The sequence below is a fragment of the Hippocampus zosterae genome, chromosome 20 (assembly GCF_025434085.1).
Source record: "Hippocampus zosterae strain Florida chromosome 20, ASM2543408v3, whole genome shotgun sequence".
NCBI lineage: Eukaryota > Metazoa > Chordata > Actinopteri > Syngnathiformes > Syngnathidae > Hippocampus > Hippocampus zosterae.
In genome coordinates, this window is record NC_067470.1 from 8,469,500 (window position 1) to 8,488,477 (window position 18,978).

At 42.5% G+C, this 18,978-nt stretch overlaps 3 protein-coding genes across 7 annotated transcripts in view; 2 read left to right on the top strand and 1 right to left on the bottom strand.

Annotated features, from left to right (window-relative positions):
• Positions 1-3,031: 3,031 nt before the first annotated feature.
• Positions 3,032-5,962, bottom strand: xkr9 (XK, Kell blood group complex subunit-related family, member 9). The gene is made up of 3 exons (XM_052054536.1): positions 5,344-5,962; positions 4,665-4,879; positions 3,032-4,215 (listed from the first exon to the last, which is right to left on the bottom strand). Exons 1-3 carry the CDS (start codon positions 5,715-5,717, stop codon positions 3,584-3,586), a joined length of 1,221 nt encoding a protein of 406 aa, XP_051910496.1. The 5' UTR covers positions 5,718-5,962; the 3' UTR covers positions 3,032-3,583.
• A 1,406-nt stretch (positions 5,963-7,368) lies between these two features.
• Positions 7,369-13,236, top strand: tram1 (translocation associated membrane protein 1). Its single transcript, XM_052054541.1, has 11 exons — positions 7,369-7,675; positions 8,641-8,704; positions 9,822-9,940; positions 10,015-10,131; positions 11,001-11,059; positions 11,158-11,242; positions 11,348-11,418; positions 11,642-11,746; positions 11,953-12,096; positions 12,215-12,360; positions 12,545-13,236. The coding sequence occupies exons 1-11, from the start codon at positions 7,553-7,555 to the stop codon at positions 12,613-12,615; spliced, it is 1,104 nt and encodes a 367-aa protein (XP_051910501.1). The 5' UTR covers positions 7,369-7,552; the 3' UTR covers positions 12,616-13,236.
• A 915-nt stretch (positions 13,237-14,151) lies between these two features.
• ncoa2 (nuclear receptor coactivator 2) overlaps positions 14,152-18,978 on the top strand; it is a 39,679-nt gene continuing 34,852 nt past the window's right edge. For all 5 annotated transcript variants that reach the window (XM_052054481.1, XM_052054483.1, XM_052054484.1 and 2 more), the window contains exon 1: positions 14,152-14,336. The gene's annotated coding sequence lies outside the window, so the exon portion shown is untranslated. The remainder of the gene's footprint in view (positions 14,337-18,978) is intronic.

Below are 18,978 nucleotides of genomic sequence, written 5' to 3' on the forward strand. Positions count from 1 at the left end.
CCATTAATTCTGGACAAAAGGAGTAAGAGGGAGTTGATGATCCATCCTTTAAAGGGATGACGTCATTTTGTATCTCCTTATATGAGCAACGTTTGGTGATTCCTCTAATCACTATCTTGGAATCGCTGTGTTTGAAACAAAACAAAAACAAAACAGCAATGTTAACTAACAACGCAAAACTGGGTGGATGTCACGAGAGGAGACAAAGTAGTCTCAAGGACCTCGTTCTGAAAACTGAACACAAAGGTGGCCATTGTGTTTTAAAGTAGGGTTCGAATGATACGGATTTTCGGGGAGGCCAATGCCAATTCCAATATTAGACAGAATAATATTCCTGTGACCGATTCCACTGCTGATAAATTTTAAGAAATATACAAAGAAACGTCTTTGTTTTTGTTCTTTTGATGTTTCCAACAATTAGGATATGAATGACAGGCAGAACATTTGACTGTTCTACAATATTTTGACCAACTGTGTTTGTTTAACTTTACAGCAGGGAGAAAAAAATCACTATTGCGAAGATTGTTGGCTCGCTTGTGAGTCAAATAAGCCTCCAAGACGATAACAAAGACATTACTGCCATCTATTGTCCAGCAGGTGAATTGCAGCTCGCGTGACACGTGGAAACGTAGTGTGCCTTACGTAAAAGGACCGTCTTCAGTGACGTCACATTACAGTATAAGCTCGTCAAGCAGCACTTAATTTCAGGAGCATTTAAAACCCTCAAGTATGCCTTTCCAGCAGCTCCTATATTTTGTTGCTCTACTTCTTCCTTTCATAACTTTGCTGCTGTGAATTGGGACTTTCTCCATTGCGAGACTAATAAAGATTTTCTTTCTTTCTTTCACAATTAAGAGCAGGAAACTAAATATATATATATCTTATCAAAAATAAAAAGATGATTTAAAAATACTAAATAAAATGCCACCCGAATTACGCTGTGTGATCTTAAACAAGTCTGTCCAATAAATTGCGCAATGTCGCAGTTTCATATAAGACACCAAAACAAACTATCCTTTGAAAATAAAGTAAACAGATCATTTGCATTTTGAGAATCGGCTACTCAACAACAAATACCTGACGATGTTGAGCAGCTGAGATTGAACAAACTTTAGTGCACAAAGGTGACTACAATGCGCCATTATTTATAAATAGCAGGTGAGAAGATTTATTTGATATATTTTTGTAGCTTTGTGATTTTATTTCGTTACCATTAGTTTAATACTAACGAAATAAAATGACAAAGCTACAAAAGTGTATCAAATTTTTGTTTTGTCATTTTATTTCGTTGCCATTAATATAATACTAACGAAATAAAATGACAAGAAGAAATGTAAAATAAAATTCATTTACTCACCAATGTAGTGCCTGTTCACTGAGCGGCACATATACGCGAGTGTCCCCAAACATTTTTAAACGCACCGTAGTTTGTAAGTGTCCAGCCGTGCTCTGATGTTTTCTTGCTGCCTTGGAAAAACAAATTAGTAAATCCAGTGTGGCTCCAAACACCAAATCGGTCCGTTGCAAGCAATAGGCATTCCCAGCAGTACAATTTGCAGCGTTTCTGAGAGGCTGTGAGCCACGGGTACCGTTCATAATTGCTCGTCTGAAAATGACGGACAAACCCATCTCCTTGCTGGGACAGGCTAGCTAGGGCAGGAGTTGTGCAACCTCTTCGCACAATATCCAGCTTTTCGTGGAAGGACCATCTTGAAAATTGCGTGGAAAGTAGTTCAGCAACCAGAACAACGTCTTCTTCTTCGGATGTTTTGGGTTAAAATGTCGAGATAGCGCCCTCTAGCAGGCGCTAATCCAATCACCGAATGCGCACATCCAGTCTCGACGTGAGCATTCTGGCTGGCCCCGGTGCGCAGACTCGTGATCTGATTGGCTATTGCAACCTGACTGCGCCCGTTCATTTACAGTGCACAGAGGCCTGAAGGGAGTTCAATAAACCTGGCAACACATGCTAGCTGAAATATGATTGGTTAAAAACTCTACCATAATAAATAAGTTATTTATCGAGCGAGTTATTTTACAATACAATACAATACATGCTGATTTATATAGCGCTTTCACAACAGCGGCAGCTGTAACAAAGCGCTTAACAAAACAGTTAACATCAAGTAAAACAATAAACACAACACATAACATAAAAGACAGACAGTCATGCAGGCATAACCACTTTTCCTTCTCACGCTTTGTTGTTTGAAGCAGTTTGAGATGAAAGAGGAGAGAATCAAAGTTTCCTTTAACCAGTGGATCAGAGACGTCATGCTCAAAATGTGCACACGTCAGCTACAAGCTAAGTTTCAAAGTCAACAAGAAGCTGTAGTATCCATTGACGAAAAGAGATTGGTTCAATTCTCCTGTCCCATGGAAATCCATTTCAATTCTAAGCGGCGACTCACGGTTCCAAATGCGCATCAGCGCTCTGCGCCAACGCTCCACTCTCCTCATCCTCAACTTCAGCAGCCATCCATTCAGCCGCACCAACGCCGGCTGTCCAACAGCGTCGACATAGCCACTGAACAAAATGGGGTTGTGAAAAATGCTGCCCATTACTGGCGCAAAAAAACACAAGCGCCCCAGGTCTGTCCAGCACCGACAGTCAATGGCGCCGACATTCCTCCCAACCAAAATCTGTGCTGGTACAGGCGTGCTGCCGAGAAGGCGCAGCCACCAAGCACAGATGCTTCTCCTTTGACGAATGTCGTGGCCAAAAAACGCTGAAAACAGTCCATATCAGGTCCGCACAATGAAACAACAAACAACATGTGACAAAACAAAAGACAAAAACACCAAAAAAGAACAAAAAAGCAAGGCTCTTAAATAACGTTGAAAGCCACTCGACTAAGTGCAAATAATATGACGTAAAGAATACAGAGAATAATTTTGTTTACATATTTATGAAAATAAAATAACATGAATTAAATTTATGTTATTGTGTGAATGTTTAGGCCAGCAGAGAAGGTCTTGCTGGCCCTGAGGGTCCGTCACTGCGTAAGAGAATTGAGTAACACACATACTTATCATAATATCTCGTATTTTATTGCACTTGACTCAATTTTACGATCAATCTCTACTTTCAGTCTCTTGTGTTGGAACAGCGTGGTCAGGAGAGAACAAATGAGTAGAGCAGATAAATAAAAATTACAATAGAATAAATATGGAATTTACATCTATGTATATATCTATATATGTATATTTATTTACATATCTACAATATGTATATGTTTATGTAGTACGTAGAGTATTGTTTGTGTGTGTGTGTGCATAGAAAAACACAACTTGTACTGTAATCGTGGCAAAAAAGGAAAGGAAATGTCAAGTTTTGCGTTTCATACCCACTATCTTTGTGAGGTGTTATTTTCATCAAACATGCCATCTTCGTGGAGTGTCTTTTTTCTTCTTTTTCTTTTTCTTTTTCAACGAAATGACTCAACAACCCAAGAACAGTCCAGTTGCCACAATTCAAATGTTGCCGATTTCCATTCAAGCACGTGTGCCATTTTGGGTGTCAGCCATGTTTGTGGAATGCCATCACCGACGTATAGTGTCGGCCATCTTGATTAACTTTCCATCAAGGTTGCAGGAAGTTGTTCATCCTGCCTGTTTCCTCTGTTTGCTTTCCACTTCCGTCCACTTCGTCGGCTTGCCGCCTCTCCTCCCTCGGATGCAGAAGGTGGTAATATAACACCAGGAAGACCAATCCCAGAATGGAGGTGCCAAAAATTACCCCACTGATCACGAAGAAAAACGTTTCTGCCCGCACCTCCGGATTCAACAACGCCAAAAGTAACGGCGACGTCATGTTAATAAGCGAATAGAGGAAATAATACACAGTCATTGCTATCCGGGTGTCTTGTCCTTTGACGTTAAAAAAGGTGAAAGTCAGGATGAAACCAACCACGGTGCGGTAGACAAACTCATGTCTTCTGGTGGAGCAGAAGTTGGTGCCAAGGACATGTGACCACATTGTCCCCAGTAGCCACAAAATAGCCACCAAGGCGATGACACAGTAGGGGGTGAGTATCAGAAGGAGGCTGTAGCCCAGGATGTGGCTGCTAATGGTGCAGAGTTTATAGAGGAGGTAAATGAGGGTGGGTAAGCCGGAAGGCATCTGCTGGATGTGGGGGAGTGACCGGCGTAGACATCGGCGGTAGTCCACCAGGGCCCAGACGATGTTCAAACAGGAGAAGACCATAGAAAAACCTGGAGGGCAGCACACAGGACAGACTGATGAGACTGAGTTGTAAATTTCAGATTAGATGAGAGTGCTGCTCGTAATGTTGCAATCATGTACGGATGAACTAAGACCCAAGATTTTGAAGTGTCAAGACTTAGGCGGGGGCGATGTGAAACAAAGTGAAAAACCAAATTGAAAATAAGACTTTGAGGAGTTGAGACCGAGTCTAGTCCAAGATATGGGTTCAGACCAAAGCTTTGAGTTTAGACAGAGTCCTTCAGCCGGACTGCGGCAACCTAAGGCTTAGTCAAGAACAAGATTCTAAGGACTTGACATCAGGATCTCATCCATACTCATGATGTTTTGAGAGCAAGACGAGACAAAGAATCTGATGGGCTGAGACTTAAATGAGACCAGATGAGTCTTTGAGAAGGTCAGACCGAGTCAATGTTAGGAAACCATCTCTGAAACCTACACTGCAGGATTGCGACTTCGCCTTGGTCTTGCGCCGTGTAGATCTGGACCAGCAATTGAGGGGCACTCTCCAAAAATGCCTCAAATAGTTTGAGCATGCTCAGGTCGGTGGCTTGGCAAAACAGGCGGTGGTGCGCTTCCCTTTTCTCTTCCTGGTTAAGGGAAGCAGTCAAGTTCCAGACCACTTTGAAGCCACTTTTGAGTAGGTGGTAGTACCTAAAAAAACAGGGTCAATACAGTAAGAAGAGTTCAAATCCATATTTTCTGCTGATAAAAATCTGCATACTTCGAGATACATCTCCAATTAATTTAACATATTTGTAGCAGCAGAACTGAATGCTAGAAAATATCTGAACCGATAGAGCCCTCGGGGTGGTGGAGGGACAACTAAAACCACAATAAAGTCCAGTCTGTACGGACTAGATTCGGGGTCCAGGAAGTTGTAAGGGTTACGCCCTGCGTATTGCTACGGTGATATTGAAGTTTAATGCGTGTTTACTTGATGAATACAATGGCAGGTATGTTTCCATAGTGAGAAAAAATGCATTCTCAATGTGGTTCGACCAGTTTATGTAATATCTAGAATACCTGACGAGGAGGTACAAAGTACAACGAGACACTCCCTGTGTTCTCAGGCACTGTTGCACTTTCTTTTTCTCCTCACCGGTGTCGCACCTTACCTTAGGAAAATACCCGCGCCGCACAGGTGGAAGACGACAAGTTTGCACCTCGACATTCCCAATACGATGGCTTGCCCTCGGGGGTTCATCGAAACGTCTTCGAGGTCATCCTCGTACCAGACGTGACTGAAAATCTGAGTCACCAGCAACCCGGACAGGACGAAGGAGAACGTCAACGCTGAGCATATGTATCGTCCGTCCAGGAGGTATTTTATGGACAATCCGACGTCTGTCCAGATGTCCCCGACGTAAAGGAGAAGTCCGACAAGTGTTAGAAGCCATCGCAGTTTGGTGTACCGAATGTCTGGTTGGTCTGCAAGAGGCATCGGATCTGACAATTTTGTGGATAGCAGTTCAGACGCGTTGCCATCCATTCATCAAAAGTGGAAGTCCGAGACAGAATCCACCTCGTCCTCTTCATCGGAATGTGTGACCAGCTCCACCTTTACAGTGAAGCGTTTCAATGTTGTGACTGTCCCGTGCACGTGCAGCACTTTGACTCGTTAACGAGGATGTGATGTCATCACCAGTTATGGGAAGAAACAAAGTTCAAATAAGGAATTCGGGCATCTGGATTTTTCTCGGGTATTTATTTGTCCTGACAGTGTTTTACTTTTGCACCTTACATTTGAAAACAAATTAGTTTCAGTGTTCTTTGACACAATGGAAATGTCACTTTTCAAACTTCACGGATGATAGGATGTAAAAAAGACAAAAATAGAGACAACCGTGGTTGGGATCTTGATTTGTGAAATGAGGTTTTAAGGACTTGTAAGGCAGAATAAAAAAGCAGTTAGAGCGGCGATGAGGAGGAATGTGAACCTAGAGAGCATTAACGACGATAGTTGTCTTTTCGGGTTTCCATACTTTTGAGTATTTCGTTTTCTGATGACTCTTTCCTTTTTCTCCCTACATTTGAAAACATACTTGCGCTTTCTGCAGACTAGGCGTGTCAGATAAAGCAAATGAATAAAGTTGACAGGCGTGGGTGTTTTATTGGCCTCTTCCACATGGGTGGACCCGGGTTGATCTGTTTTTAGGGTGTCGACTGCATTGTTTATGGGAGTGGCATTTGCAGAAAGTGTCTTATTACTGACAAAGGATAAACCCTAAAAAAAATCTAACTTTTTTTTTTAATCATTGGCCGTCGCATAATCAGTCACATTCATGCTGTCACGTTGCAAAGTGGTGGTGGACCCCAAAAAGCAGGCAGGAGGGAGGAGCGGGGTGTATTTGAAGAATTGTATTTAAAACAAAGAAAACTAAATCCAAAACACACAAAGTCTATTAAACAAAAACCATGACTAAATCTAAAACGAGAGCAAACAACAACCCACATGTCAGTAGCGGGAACAAACAATGACCCAACACCGAGTGTTCGGGCAGGAGTCCTTTTATACAACTAATTACCAAATGACCAACAGGTGTGCAGCTGCCGGGGGAGCCCTACAGTGCCACCTGTTGGTCCCTAAACCGAATCATGACACATGCCTTTGCTTTTATTTTGCCTTGTATTAATTACTCTGCTGTCTGCAGTCAGATTGCCATTGCAAATGATGATCTGTTTTCAATTGCCTTACCTGGAAAAATAAAGGTTGAATGAAGACATAAGATATCCTTTATTTGTTCCACACTGGAGAAATGTACAGTATACAGCAGCAAGATTGTCGCAGTGCTATTTACAATTGTTTTTCACATCATTTAATTTTTTTTTCAGCCGCCTGACAGCAGTCGGTAGGAACGAGCGGCGTTGTCTCTCCTTCTTGCAGTGCGCGTGTAACAGTCTCAAAATTTTATTTCAAAATACATTTGTAAAATAAATGGGGCAAATTGGTGAAAACAGTCAATGAGCATTTTTCATATTTGGCAATTTTTTCCCCATGAAAATATTGGACTGTGAATAGGGAACACGTGGGTGATTTTTAAAAAAATACAGTATTAATAAAATGCAGTTCCTTTCCCAGGCTGTAGGCGGCGATCTAGCAAAGCAGACGTTTCCTGTGCAGAGTCAAGCGCGGCGCCCTAAATTCTCCCTTGCGAGGACCCTCCCACTCCTAGTACAAGAGTGACACGCCATTTAATCGCTGTCTGGCCTTTTGCGCTTCTCGGAAATAGGAGAGCAATCGTTAAGCGCTTCCGCGTCGAAAACGACCCAAATTTGAGATTGCGAGAAGCTACCGTCGAAGGAGTAACGCAGAATCGTGTGGATATGGGTATCCGGAAAAAAAGCAGCAAGAGCCCGCCGGTGATGAGCCACGAATTCGTCATCCAGAACCATGCCGATATTGTGTCATGCGTTGCTATGGTGTTCCTTCTCGGGCTGATGTTCGAGGTAAATTAGTAAAACACACGTTCGATTTGAGGGTGCGTAGAAGTGTACGGAGGCGAGCGGTGGAGGTCCGGGAGCCAGCTCGCCGGCAGGCGGAGGCTCGGCTCAGCTCGCCGCTGCGCGCAAGCTAGCGACCGTGGCGCGGTTCTTGCTCGCATTTCTTAGCGGTGTAACTTCCTCTTCGTGAGGTAAAGTTTGTCCCTTTTTACATTCTGGGTTCTTTTTTTCCACCCAGGAACCACCCCCACAATAATGAACATAAAGTTCAATATATGATTTTTCATCCCCCCTTTTTAAAGCGATGCTTATAAGTTTGTGAACGACTCGAATCAACTAGCGCACGATGCATTTAAATCCCCGGAAGAAAAACAATGCACGTGAAACGTTATTGTAACCTAATCGATGTCTTTGGGATTATTGATTGGGTAAACCACGGTTTGTGGGTAGTTTGCACGTATCGTTGAATGTGTTACGTGGCATTCCGCAGGAGGGCTGCCATCATTCATTCGAGCGACGAACAGCAACTTTTTTCGCTCCCTCCTCCCGAGTCGAAGAATAACTACAAACGAAAAGGAGTTAATTCACTTAAATTAACCTAACTTTACATTCCCATGCATTCTCTCAGAAATCTATTAAAAGTTTTTTTAAACAGTTCGGTATTGTCCGACACGGTTTATGGATGTGAATGCAACGCTGTCGTGAAAATGCAGCAACGAACGCACCACAAAGTCATCGTCTTGCCTTAAAATGCATATTAATCAATGAAGAAAAATTTTGTAATGGAAAACAAATAATCGATCATGACCAGGCTGTGGCGACACGTGTTTGTTTGTTTGTTGAAGTTCTGATTCCCGTGGGACTTGAATGCGACATGTTTAATGAAAAAAAAGTTCTTAAGACAGTGTAAAAATTCGTGATGACATTTTTAGGTTTTAGGTTCTTATGTCCTTTTATGTCAAAATTCATAGGTCACGTCCAAGTTTGCAGTGTTGTTCATCACCGTCCAGTACAACGTCACCATTTCAACAAGTGGTAAGATGAATTAAATGCGAATAAAAGTAATGACATTTTATTTTAATCCTATCTCATGCCTGCATTTGTTGACTGTTGCAGCTTGTTTCAAGGTTAACCAACTTCTATTCCTTTTTTTTGGGCGGAGGTTGGGGGGGTTAAAGATAACGTCAGGGTTCCATTGACTACTTATCAGGCAACACGGTAACTTATTTACAGATGCTACTTCAGTAAGTTGCATTTAAATGGAGAAAGTAGAATTCAGAACTAATGATTTGCACATTTACGCAGGTTTGTGTGATTAAAATATTTTGTTCTATGGCGTCATTCCAAAAAATAGCTTTTTATTTTACATTCTTCTTACATTATGATTTTTTTTAATTGAACAAATATTGTGACATTTTGGAAAATAAAATTAGGTCCTGACCGATAGGGATTTTATTTTATTATTTTTTTGGGAGGGGGAAGGCAATTTGGAAGGAAAAAAAACTTCCTGGAATGCAGAGCCTCCCTGGACTGAACGAGATTGTGTTTGCTCTACTGTGTCATTTTGCAGCTCCGATCTGTGATGTCATTAATCAATCTGCAATAACAGTAAAATCGATCACCGGTTTATGCATAATATGCTAAAGATAAGATATCCTTTATTTGTCCCACACTGGGGAAATTTACAAAACGGTGCCAATTAGATTTGAATAGTACACACTGCAAACTGCCGTACTGTGCAAACACAGGAATGATTAAAAAAAAAAAGAAAATGCATAACTGCATCCACAAAAAAAAACACACATGCGTGAGAAAAAAGTGCAACAAGGATAGCAACAAAGTGGGAGCAAAACATTACACACCACCTAAAAAATGTGAAACTCCAAAATAATTGAACTTTAAAAATAGGCAAGAAAAAAAATGCTGTGCAGTGAAATGGAAGTCTGCCAAGCCACGAGGGGGCACCGCAGGACCGGTCCTGTAAGAGCAGACCCCCTTGGAAAGACCTGATCAGCATTGCCTGATTAGGAGGTACTACAATTGGCCATCTTTTGCAGAAAAAAACCAAAGATATTTTTTGCATTTGTTTTATGGTTTGTAAAGACGAATCGACAAATAATCAAGGTCTGTCTGTGTTTTGCGGGCGAAAAAGGCCCAGAGGAGACTTCCGTCAATCACTTCCACCACGGCATCAAAGACCTGGCCACCATCTTTTTCTATATGCTGGTGGCCATCATCATGCACGCCATCATCCAGGAGTACGTGCTGGACGTAAGTGCCACGCGTGCGCGCAGGTGCGGCAATTTACGTCGCATTCTCATCTAATTGCTTGTGTCGGCTCACAGAAAATCATTCGGAAGAAACACTTCTCCAAAACCAAACACAGCAAGTTCAACGAGTCGGGCCAGCTCAGCGCTTTCTACCTGTTCTCCTTCGGCTGGGGCGCAAGCATCCTCTTCTCTGTATGTATTCGTTTCTCCCTGTCAAAATGTGCTTTTATATATATATATATATAGATATAGATATAGATATAGATATAGATATAGATATATATATATATATATATATATATATATATAGATATTAAACTTTTACCTATTTGCTTTTTTTAATCAAGAAATTGTAATCTTACAAGAAGGCATTTTTTCAACATATTTTAACTTTTCTCACTAGGACTTTTAAAAAAAAAATTTTCTCATTCTATCTTTTTGCCATCACATGGAAATGTGTTTTTGTTCTCATAATGACTTATTCTGATAATCATACTTTTTTTTTGTATGATTATCATATCGGAAACTTCTGACTTGTCACACCGTTACACGTTTTGTAATACTAATTTAATTGTAACAAAAATATTAATATAACTTAATTTTTTTTATAAAATTTTTCGCTTTTGGTGTTAGGGTTCTTATCTTAAGACTTCTATTTTCTCGTAATGACTTTTTGGTGATATTTCCTCATAATTATTGTAATACTGCATTTTCTTCTCATAATCTTCTGACTTTTCATGAAAGCAGTTTTTCTTGGTGCGACTTTAATTGTAACATTTTATTTCCTTATTACATTTTTTTCTCGTAATTAGACTTTTTTTTCAATCAGATCCTTTTAAGTTTTTATTGTATTCTGCCTTTTTTCTTAACGTGACTTTTTCCTCATAATATTCTGTTTCATCAGAACTTTTTTTTTCTTATCATGATGTGACTTTTTCATGTAACTTAGTAACAAAAGCTTTGTATCTCGCATTCCGACATTTCTGCCCAAGAAAATGAAACAAAAATATTGTTGTATCTTTTTACCTTGCGTTTGATCGGCCCTCTTTTCTGTGTCACAGGAGAACTTCCTGTTCAATCCCAGTTCGCTGTGGGAAGGTTACCCCCACATGCTGATGCCGTAAGTAGATGGCTCACTAAAACAACATGGAGTGGGGGAGGAAAAAAAAAATCATATTCATGGTATTGAACTTCTTCACATTAATCTTGCCGAGGCAGGCTGCAGATGAAGTTCTACTACATCTGCCAGATTGGCTATTGGCTTCACGCACTCCCTGAACTCTACTTCCAGAAGACAAAAAAGGTAATGGCACATGATGATGATAACTTATTGCTTTTTTATGTCGGACTCAACATAACAGTCAACACTTACTATGTGTTGTAAAAAAAAAAAAATACACACTTTTAGGAGGATATTCCACGCCAGCTGGTCTACATTTTCCTCTACCTGGTCCACATCGCCGGCGCTTATATCCTCAAGTAAGAGTACAGAGAGCCTTATTTGAATCGGCAGCAAACACGCGGGTTGCAAAAGTGTACACACCCCCTTAACAACTGACTGTTTCTCTTCAGAATGAACCAAACGCATTCAAGCTTGCGTTACATGAGTCAGCACATACCTGGCACCCTTTGAAGTGTCTCTCATGAACCCGAAATGAGGTTAAGTTGGCCTTTCCTCACGGTCGTCTTCTTTGTTTTTCAGTTTGAACCGTCTCGGTCTGGTCCTGCTCGTGCTGCACTACTTTGTCGAGCTCCTCTTCCACGTTTCCCGCCTCGTCTATTTCAGTAACGAGAACAGACAACTGGGGTAAGATCAGAGTTTCACCAACAAAAGTCATAAAATGACATCCGTCAGGTTTTTTTTTCCACAAATGATTGACTTTTATTGTCACTTTTTTTTTTATGGACGCTATAAATTTGAATCAATGCCATGTGAAAGATTTTTTTACTTTTTTTTTTTTTTAAGTTACTTCCCCATATGTCACATTTCATTCGGCATCCTGTGGTTTTCAGCTTCAAGGTGTGGGCCGCTCTCTTCGTCCTCGGGCGTCTCCTCACGCTCTCCCTCTCCGTCCTCACGGTGGGCTTCGGCCTCGCCAACGCAGACAACCAAGGCTTCGATTTGGCCACGGGAAACTTCAACGTTCTTTTCGTGAGGTGAGCGTAATGTCGGTCTGCACCAAGCAGCCTTTCGTCTGCCTTTGTGTTCTTTTATCTGTGGTTGTTCATCCCCCCCCCCCCCCCCCCCCCGCCCCCTTACAACCTTTCTTCCTAGGATCACCGTGCTGGCCGGTGTGTGTCTGACGCAGGCCTTCATGATGTGGAAATTTATCAACTTTCAGCTGCGCCGCTGGAGGGAGCACGCCTCAGTGCAGACCCTCAAGAAGAAACAGGGGCCCTCCAAGAGCAAAGCAAAGAAAGGTGAAGCCCATTTCAGATTTTTGTTTTTTTAATATAAACCGTAATCCAGCCCAATAAACACTTAGGAATCCTTATGACTTCAAAGTTTTTTCCCCATACTAGCGAAAAAAGGGATCTTTAGTTCCCATTTTAAGTAGTCATTCTAACCAAGCGTCTCTTTGTGTGCGTCTGTGTGTGTATTTAGCCAACGGTGTCAATGGCGTCAACTCCCACGCCGCAGACTCACCGAGATCCCGGAAGGAAAAATCTTTTTAAAAGATTCTCCGTCAGTAGCCCTTCCCTCTCGTTAGGGCCCCTTCCCTCTCTCTCCTCAAGAAGCTTCCCAAGTGGCCGTAGGATGGATTTATGAATCGTCGGAAAGGCCGCGCCGCTGTGCCATTTTTGGGTGGGAACGAACCAACAAATTGTGGAATAAACTGTTGCAAAAGGAAAAAAAAAGACCCTATTTAAGAAAAAAGTGCCTATTGATACAGATCGTTTGTACAGGGTGTGTCATTTTTTAAAATTGTGTGTTTTGATGCCCCCAAATGTCTGTTTCATTTCACCCCGCGCCCACAAAAAAAAAATCTTGTATGAATTACTTCACTTTCCTTTTTAGCTTTGATTTCTGTTTTGCAGCCGAGCAAACACGACTGCGTCACTGTCTGACAAAGTTGAAACATGCAGGTAGATGTACATCTTTTTTAAAAATAAATAAATAAAAACACCCGGTCGGTGCTGGATGAGGGCTCCCAGTTAATTCAAGGAGATATTAGGAGAGAGGGAACTCTGCGTTTTTTTTCTGCATTTCTATTGCTTATGAGAAGAGGGATTTGTTGTAAAAATGTAGAGGGTTTTCCAGTTTTTGATTGTGCCAAATAAATCAGATTGACTGTTGATGTGATGGCTTTTTTTTATGCCACTGAAAAAGAGGTCTCTCATTGGACCTTGATCAGGAGGATGAGTCACATTGGCAACAGGTAAATTGTTTTATTGTAAAAAATCAAATGTGCATTTTACTTGTATAACTAAATGTTGAATGGGTATTTTAAAGTGTGCACCTGGAGGCAGTATAATGTAGTCATTGATGGAGAAGACTGTCACAATCGCTTTATAAACTACTGTACAGTTACATTCGTCGTTGGTCATTTCGAGGTATGTTCTGAATGTCGTCAGTTGATCGATGGGTTGCACAATTTTACACAACTTTTTCTTATTCAATTGATTGACAGTAAGTTGGCTACTGCGGGTTTTAATATTGTTTTTCGTAAAAAGCTTGAAAAGATTTTTAATAAGTGTAATTTTGACACTTTTTACGTTTTTAATGGGATGGTTAACATGATTTTCACGATCTCGAGGTCACGAAAAAGGTCCTTTTAAAACCTGTTCCTATTTGGTCACTTGGGAGCGGTGTTGCTCAATTTTACAAAAAAAAGGGTGAACAATCCCCCTCAATGATTTATAGCAAATTAAGTGGAAAAAAAGTGTGCCGGTCCATCAGTAAAATGATTATTTTTGTGAAAGGCTGATAAAAGTTTCAATAATAAACATACCCATTTGTTTTAAAAACGCACTTTCGACACATTTTTAAACACGTTAACATATGGACGACTACTTAAGTAGCAATTGTGGCCCAACACAGGAAATACAATAAAAGAAAAACGATAATGCGAAATACGTTGAAAGGGAGACGGGAATCGCTGGTGGACCGTGCGGCGCGGCGGCGGTGGTCGTAGCTTGCCGGAGGAGCCCCGTGATGCGCTTTGGTACGGGGGGAGGAGGGGAAGGAGGAGGAGGAGGGGTGGAGGGGAAAAAAAAGCTAGCCTAGCTACCAGCCAGATAAACACTCAGCGGTGGCTTGCGGACTCGCAGCAGTGACATGGCGGCACAGTTAGCCAACGCTAACGTCGTTCCACCGACGCCTTCGCGAAGGTCAGCTCGGCCCATGACGCACAGAATCTAACACCGAAGAGGACGGACGACTCAAGCGTTAACACGTAAGTGGGCATTTTGATGTTTTTCCTTCGACGAGTCCCGGTACCAGCAACCCCCACCCACCACCACCTCCTCCTCCTTCTCCTTCTCCTCCTCCTCCTCCTCTTCCACAGCCGCCACTAGCTCGTCAATCTCGGTCGTCTGAGCGCAACGCACTCGGGGTCCCCTTTTAGCTTACTTAGCTTTTAGCTTCTCGTGTCAATAGTGTTTCTATCTACCCCGCGAACTCAATTAAACCGCATGAAGACGGCGAGTTTACAGGCGCTTTATGGCCATGTTTGTCCACGGCGTGTTTAAAAAAAAAAACGGGTCCCTTATAATCACAGTTATACAGCGATAAATGTACTTTGTATTGGGTTTTTTTTTGGTTATGTTTTTTTTTGCTGAGCGAGCGAGTACGAGACGAAGTTGGGTTAGTGCGAACGTAGTTAGCATGCTAAAGAGCTACATGGCTTGCCTGTTGAAATGTGTTTTTCTCACGATATTTTTGGCGACTGGTCACATCACAGAACTTGATGAAATCACAGCCGAATTGTGCCAAGGGAGCAAATTGCCACGTCGCTTCGCGTTATTGAGTTTGGCAACAGTTCCAGTGAGTGAGTGTTAGGGTTTTTGTGCAAGTGTGCGAAATGGCAAGCGGATCTCGCTGTGCAATTCACGTTTTCGCTTTATCGTGACTGCTCGAGTCGACGTGCGCAGCAATGCCACTTCTATATAGCGGAAAAAATTGACGCCTTCTAAAGAGTTGTTGTTTTATAATTGCCTGCATTAATAGCTATTATAGCACGCTATAAATATACCCCCGCACCCCACGTATGATTCCAAACATTCTGGTTCATTTTACACCGAAAAATAAATTATTTGTAGAAAATATGATGCACTTGAAGGAAAACTTCACGAACAACCCCAACCCAATTTAGCTCATGCCCCACATAGGTTTGTCGAAGGCTCAGTTGTTGCTTTATTAGACCTTGGCACAAATGCCTGGACCACTTCTGTTACTTTATGTTTAAACTGAGCTTTGGCGGCATCTTACGTTTTTCGAAAGAGCACAAAGTCAAGACGTGCATTTCTTAGTAAACTGTTAGTATGCCGGGGATTACTGTACCTGTACGAGGGCCTCCTGCTTGACTGGTTCTAGGCTACACAATCGGTTGTCTTTTGCAGTGACTCGTCAATGCCACTAATGCAGGCGGAATGCATCTCAGGGAACAGGTTAAGCGGTTTCCCCGTGCCCACCTGACCACACGCCGGCCCTCCTGTCACATCACCGGCATGGGTCCTTGACATGACATGTTGCACAGCTGCGGGCATGGAAAGGAGTCGCGGCCTTCTGTCAGACCATTGCAAGTCAAAGGAGACGGACAGACATGGCGTGTAAATTTGGGGTTAGGGGTATTCTACTAAGCTTGCAAAATGGTGGATGTAATTGGTGCTGAGGTACAGTCGGAATTTCAGCATTGAGGAATGGTTGGTTTGGAATGGTGGGCTTTAAGTGGTCCCACAATTTTTCAGGGCTTTGGGGGTGGTATCAAGGTTACAATAAGTAATGGGGAGTTTGACGTCGGTCCGTCAAGTTCGCCAGCTTCTCAGGCTATATGAAGGTACCAAAAGGAATGGCCAGGATGAAGTCGACATCCATACACGTTTGCTTTGGAGGTAGTATCAAGGTACATAAAGGGTTGCAGTTGAAGACTTCCACAGTGCCAGAACTGGGGTGTGAGGTTCACCACTCTCCTGCCCAGTTGGGTGAAAAGCAAATGTCACTCTCCATGCAAGATTTTGTATTTCACGCTAGATGCTGTCACTGCTGCAAAATCTCTCATCTTTCTGTCCCACCACCAAACTCCCTGGATAAATATTTAATGTTCCCTTCCTTACGCAGATAATTTGAAACAGAAAATGGATATTATGACCTATAAGCGCCCTTTGCCCTGTGATTAGAAGGCTTTGTTGTATCACCTGACTGATATTGTAATCATGTGACCCTTGTTCTCCGGAACAAGGCGACTTTTTTTTTTTGTCTTTGCAGGATCCCACTTCAAAATGTGAACGGCATTCTCGTCAAATTCCAAGTTTAAGTTGACTGTCAAACTAAACATCAAAAGAAGAGAATTACTTGTTTTGTTTGGAAAACAACCACATGGCTTCGCTCGTTCCCCATTAGCATAAAGTTAATGCTAACGCGGGCAATGAGTTGCATCTATGTGTCATAGATATATCTTGCATATATCTATCTTGCAACTCTTTCACAGGTGCAGTTCGCAGTTGTCGAACTGCTAGCAAGATGTGAATGTAGCCATCTGAGCCGCGGCGGCTCCATTGCTCGCGTAGCTTATTCGTGGAGTGTTGCAAAACTCAATGTTACCGGTTTGGAATCTGCCAACAACAAAATGAGCCTAAAGAAGGCAGATTTTTTTTTTTTTTTGAGGTGGTTGTTGAAATCCTGACATTTTAAAACCTGAGTAAACCATAAAACTGGTAATTGACCCATGCATACTCATGGTCATATATTGTCTTCTTTATCATCAGGAAAGAGCGACTTTATGAATCCTACTTGAGTTCTCGGCACGGCACGCCCGATCTCAATATAAGATAAGATATCCTTTATTTGTCCCACACTGGGGAAATTTACAGCCTCCAGCAGCAAGAATGTGGGTAGAAAGAAGAAAAAACAAACACCGTTCAATTAAGTGCAATATAAATACAAAATGGATAAATCGCAGTGCTACTTACAATTGTTTTTCACATCACATATGGAATCGTAAGTGTGACATATGAATTGGCCTTTATCCTACCCTGACGTGGCCTCACGGTGAATTTGTGACTATTTGCTTGGCTGATGAAAAACGGAACACGTCGTTTCCGTTTCCGTCGACTCCCGTCCTGTAGGCGGCGGTAACGCTCAGCACAAAATGGCCGGCAATTGCAACCCTTCCCAAACTATCAGCGTGACGGGAAGCGCAAGTGTATGGAGTCGTGGCTATTTGGCGGTAAACAAACAGCAGTCGCCGCGAGCCTGATTGTATTAGCTCATCCGTCCATCAGTCCTTGTGTGAGGTCCGCAGTGCTTTCTCAACAGGATGCCTCACTCGTTCTTCCCTTCCTCCTTTCATCCCTCCCTCCCGCTGACATCAGCTTGGGCACCTCACCCTGCTGTCTCTGCGTTGGTGTTGCTATGGAAACAGCCATGTGACAGGTCCTGGGTGGGTGTGAGGGATGAGCCGCGGGGGTAATGGCCAGGCTTACAGTAGCGACAGGATGGAGGGATGGGGGGGGGTTATGGTTGATGGGACGGCGTTACGAAAGAGCAGCAGTGAGACTATTTACCCCCACTGTTCTCCGAGGCGTTCCGTCATTGTGTTTTTTTTTTTTTTTTTTACTGACCTGGAATCAGCCCATCCGTCCACAGTACAGTATCTGCCGGGATTGGGAGTGGGTGTCGGGGGAGGGCGAGATCAAGTCAACGTTGCATCATCAGAATAACCCGTGCGTGGAATCGGGCACTTCCGAAGGTCCCAGTCAGGTGGCAATCAGACGCGGATAACGGGGAGAAAAATCACACGGAACAAGTTGGAGGAGGACTAAAGCTGGTGTCAATTACAAACTGCCAATCCTAGGAAATCGCATATGCTTAAGTGGAGAAATTTTTACAAGAGGTTAACACCAGTGTGCATATATTACAAAAAAAATATTTCAACTTTCACATCTTATTGAATATACTGTTCATATTTTTATTTGCGTCTCTTAAAGTGGATTCAAATCAGTTACTGTTGACACAGAACAAAAGCACTTTTTCGGTCGGTGGATTTAGTAACCAAAATGCTCTTCAAAAATAAAATCAAAACAGATTAATCAAAAAAACAAATAAGAATAAGGTAAAACTCACATAAAGGCATGATAACCCAGACAGGCCGACAAATGAATGGATCCCACTTCTGACACCAGTGTTTCGACTCGCCCAATCTGTTCACTCACGGATTTCTCTTCTCGTAATAAAAAGGATGAGCGTAAGCTTTAGGAACGGTGTTTGGCGTTCTGTCTCATGTTGTTTGCCGGTTTTTAATGAGTTCACATCTGCTAATTAATCGGTCAGGCCACGATGATAAGAAAAATAATAATGATGATGATAATGATAAACCAAAAAAAAAAAAACAGAACCATTGTGATAGAAACACCGCCTCCAAGAAAAAGATTAAAACTGAAGCTCCTCAGGTGTCCGCGACAGAGCAGTGATACCGGTTATAACATTTTTATTTGCCTGTTAAATTTTCAGAGCGATCCGTTGACTCTTGTGTTTGAATTGTTCATGAAAAGGCAAAGAGCGGAAAGGCGACGCCTCGCCACCGGCCCGTCTCTGGCATCCCTGCCATTCGAAGTCCTCCGATGTAGGTCAGCCGCCGCCGAGTGCGTATTGATCCTAAGCGAAATGATACTGCGGGGATGTGCCAGGTCGCGGCTAAGAAGGTGCCTCCGGCCGCCTGTGATTTGGACAGACGGGCACACGAGGTGGCTTTGTGCCAGACCTCAGCGCTATTTGTTCCATCCGAAGTAAACGCGAGCCTCTTTCAGCGCATATTACCGTATTTTCCGCACTAAAAGGCCCACCTAAACGCCTTCTATTTTCTTAAAAGCTCACAGCGC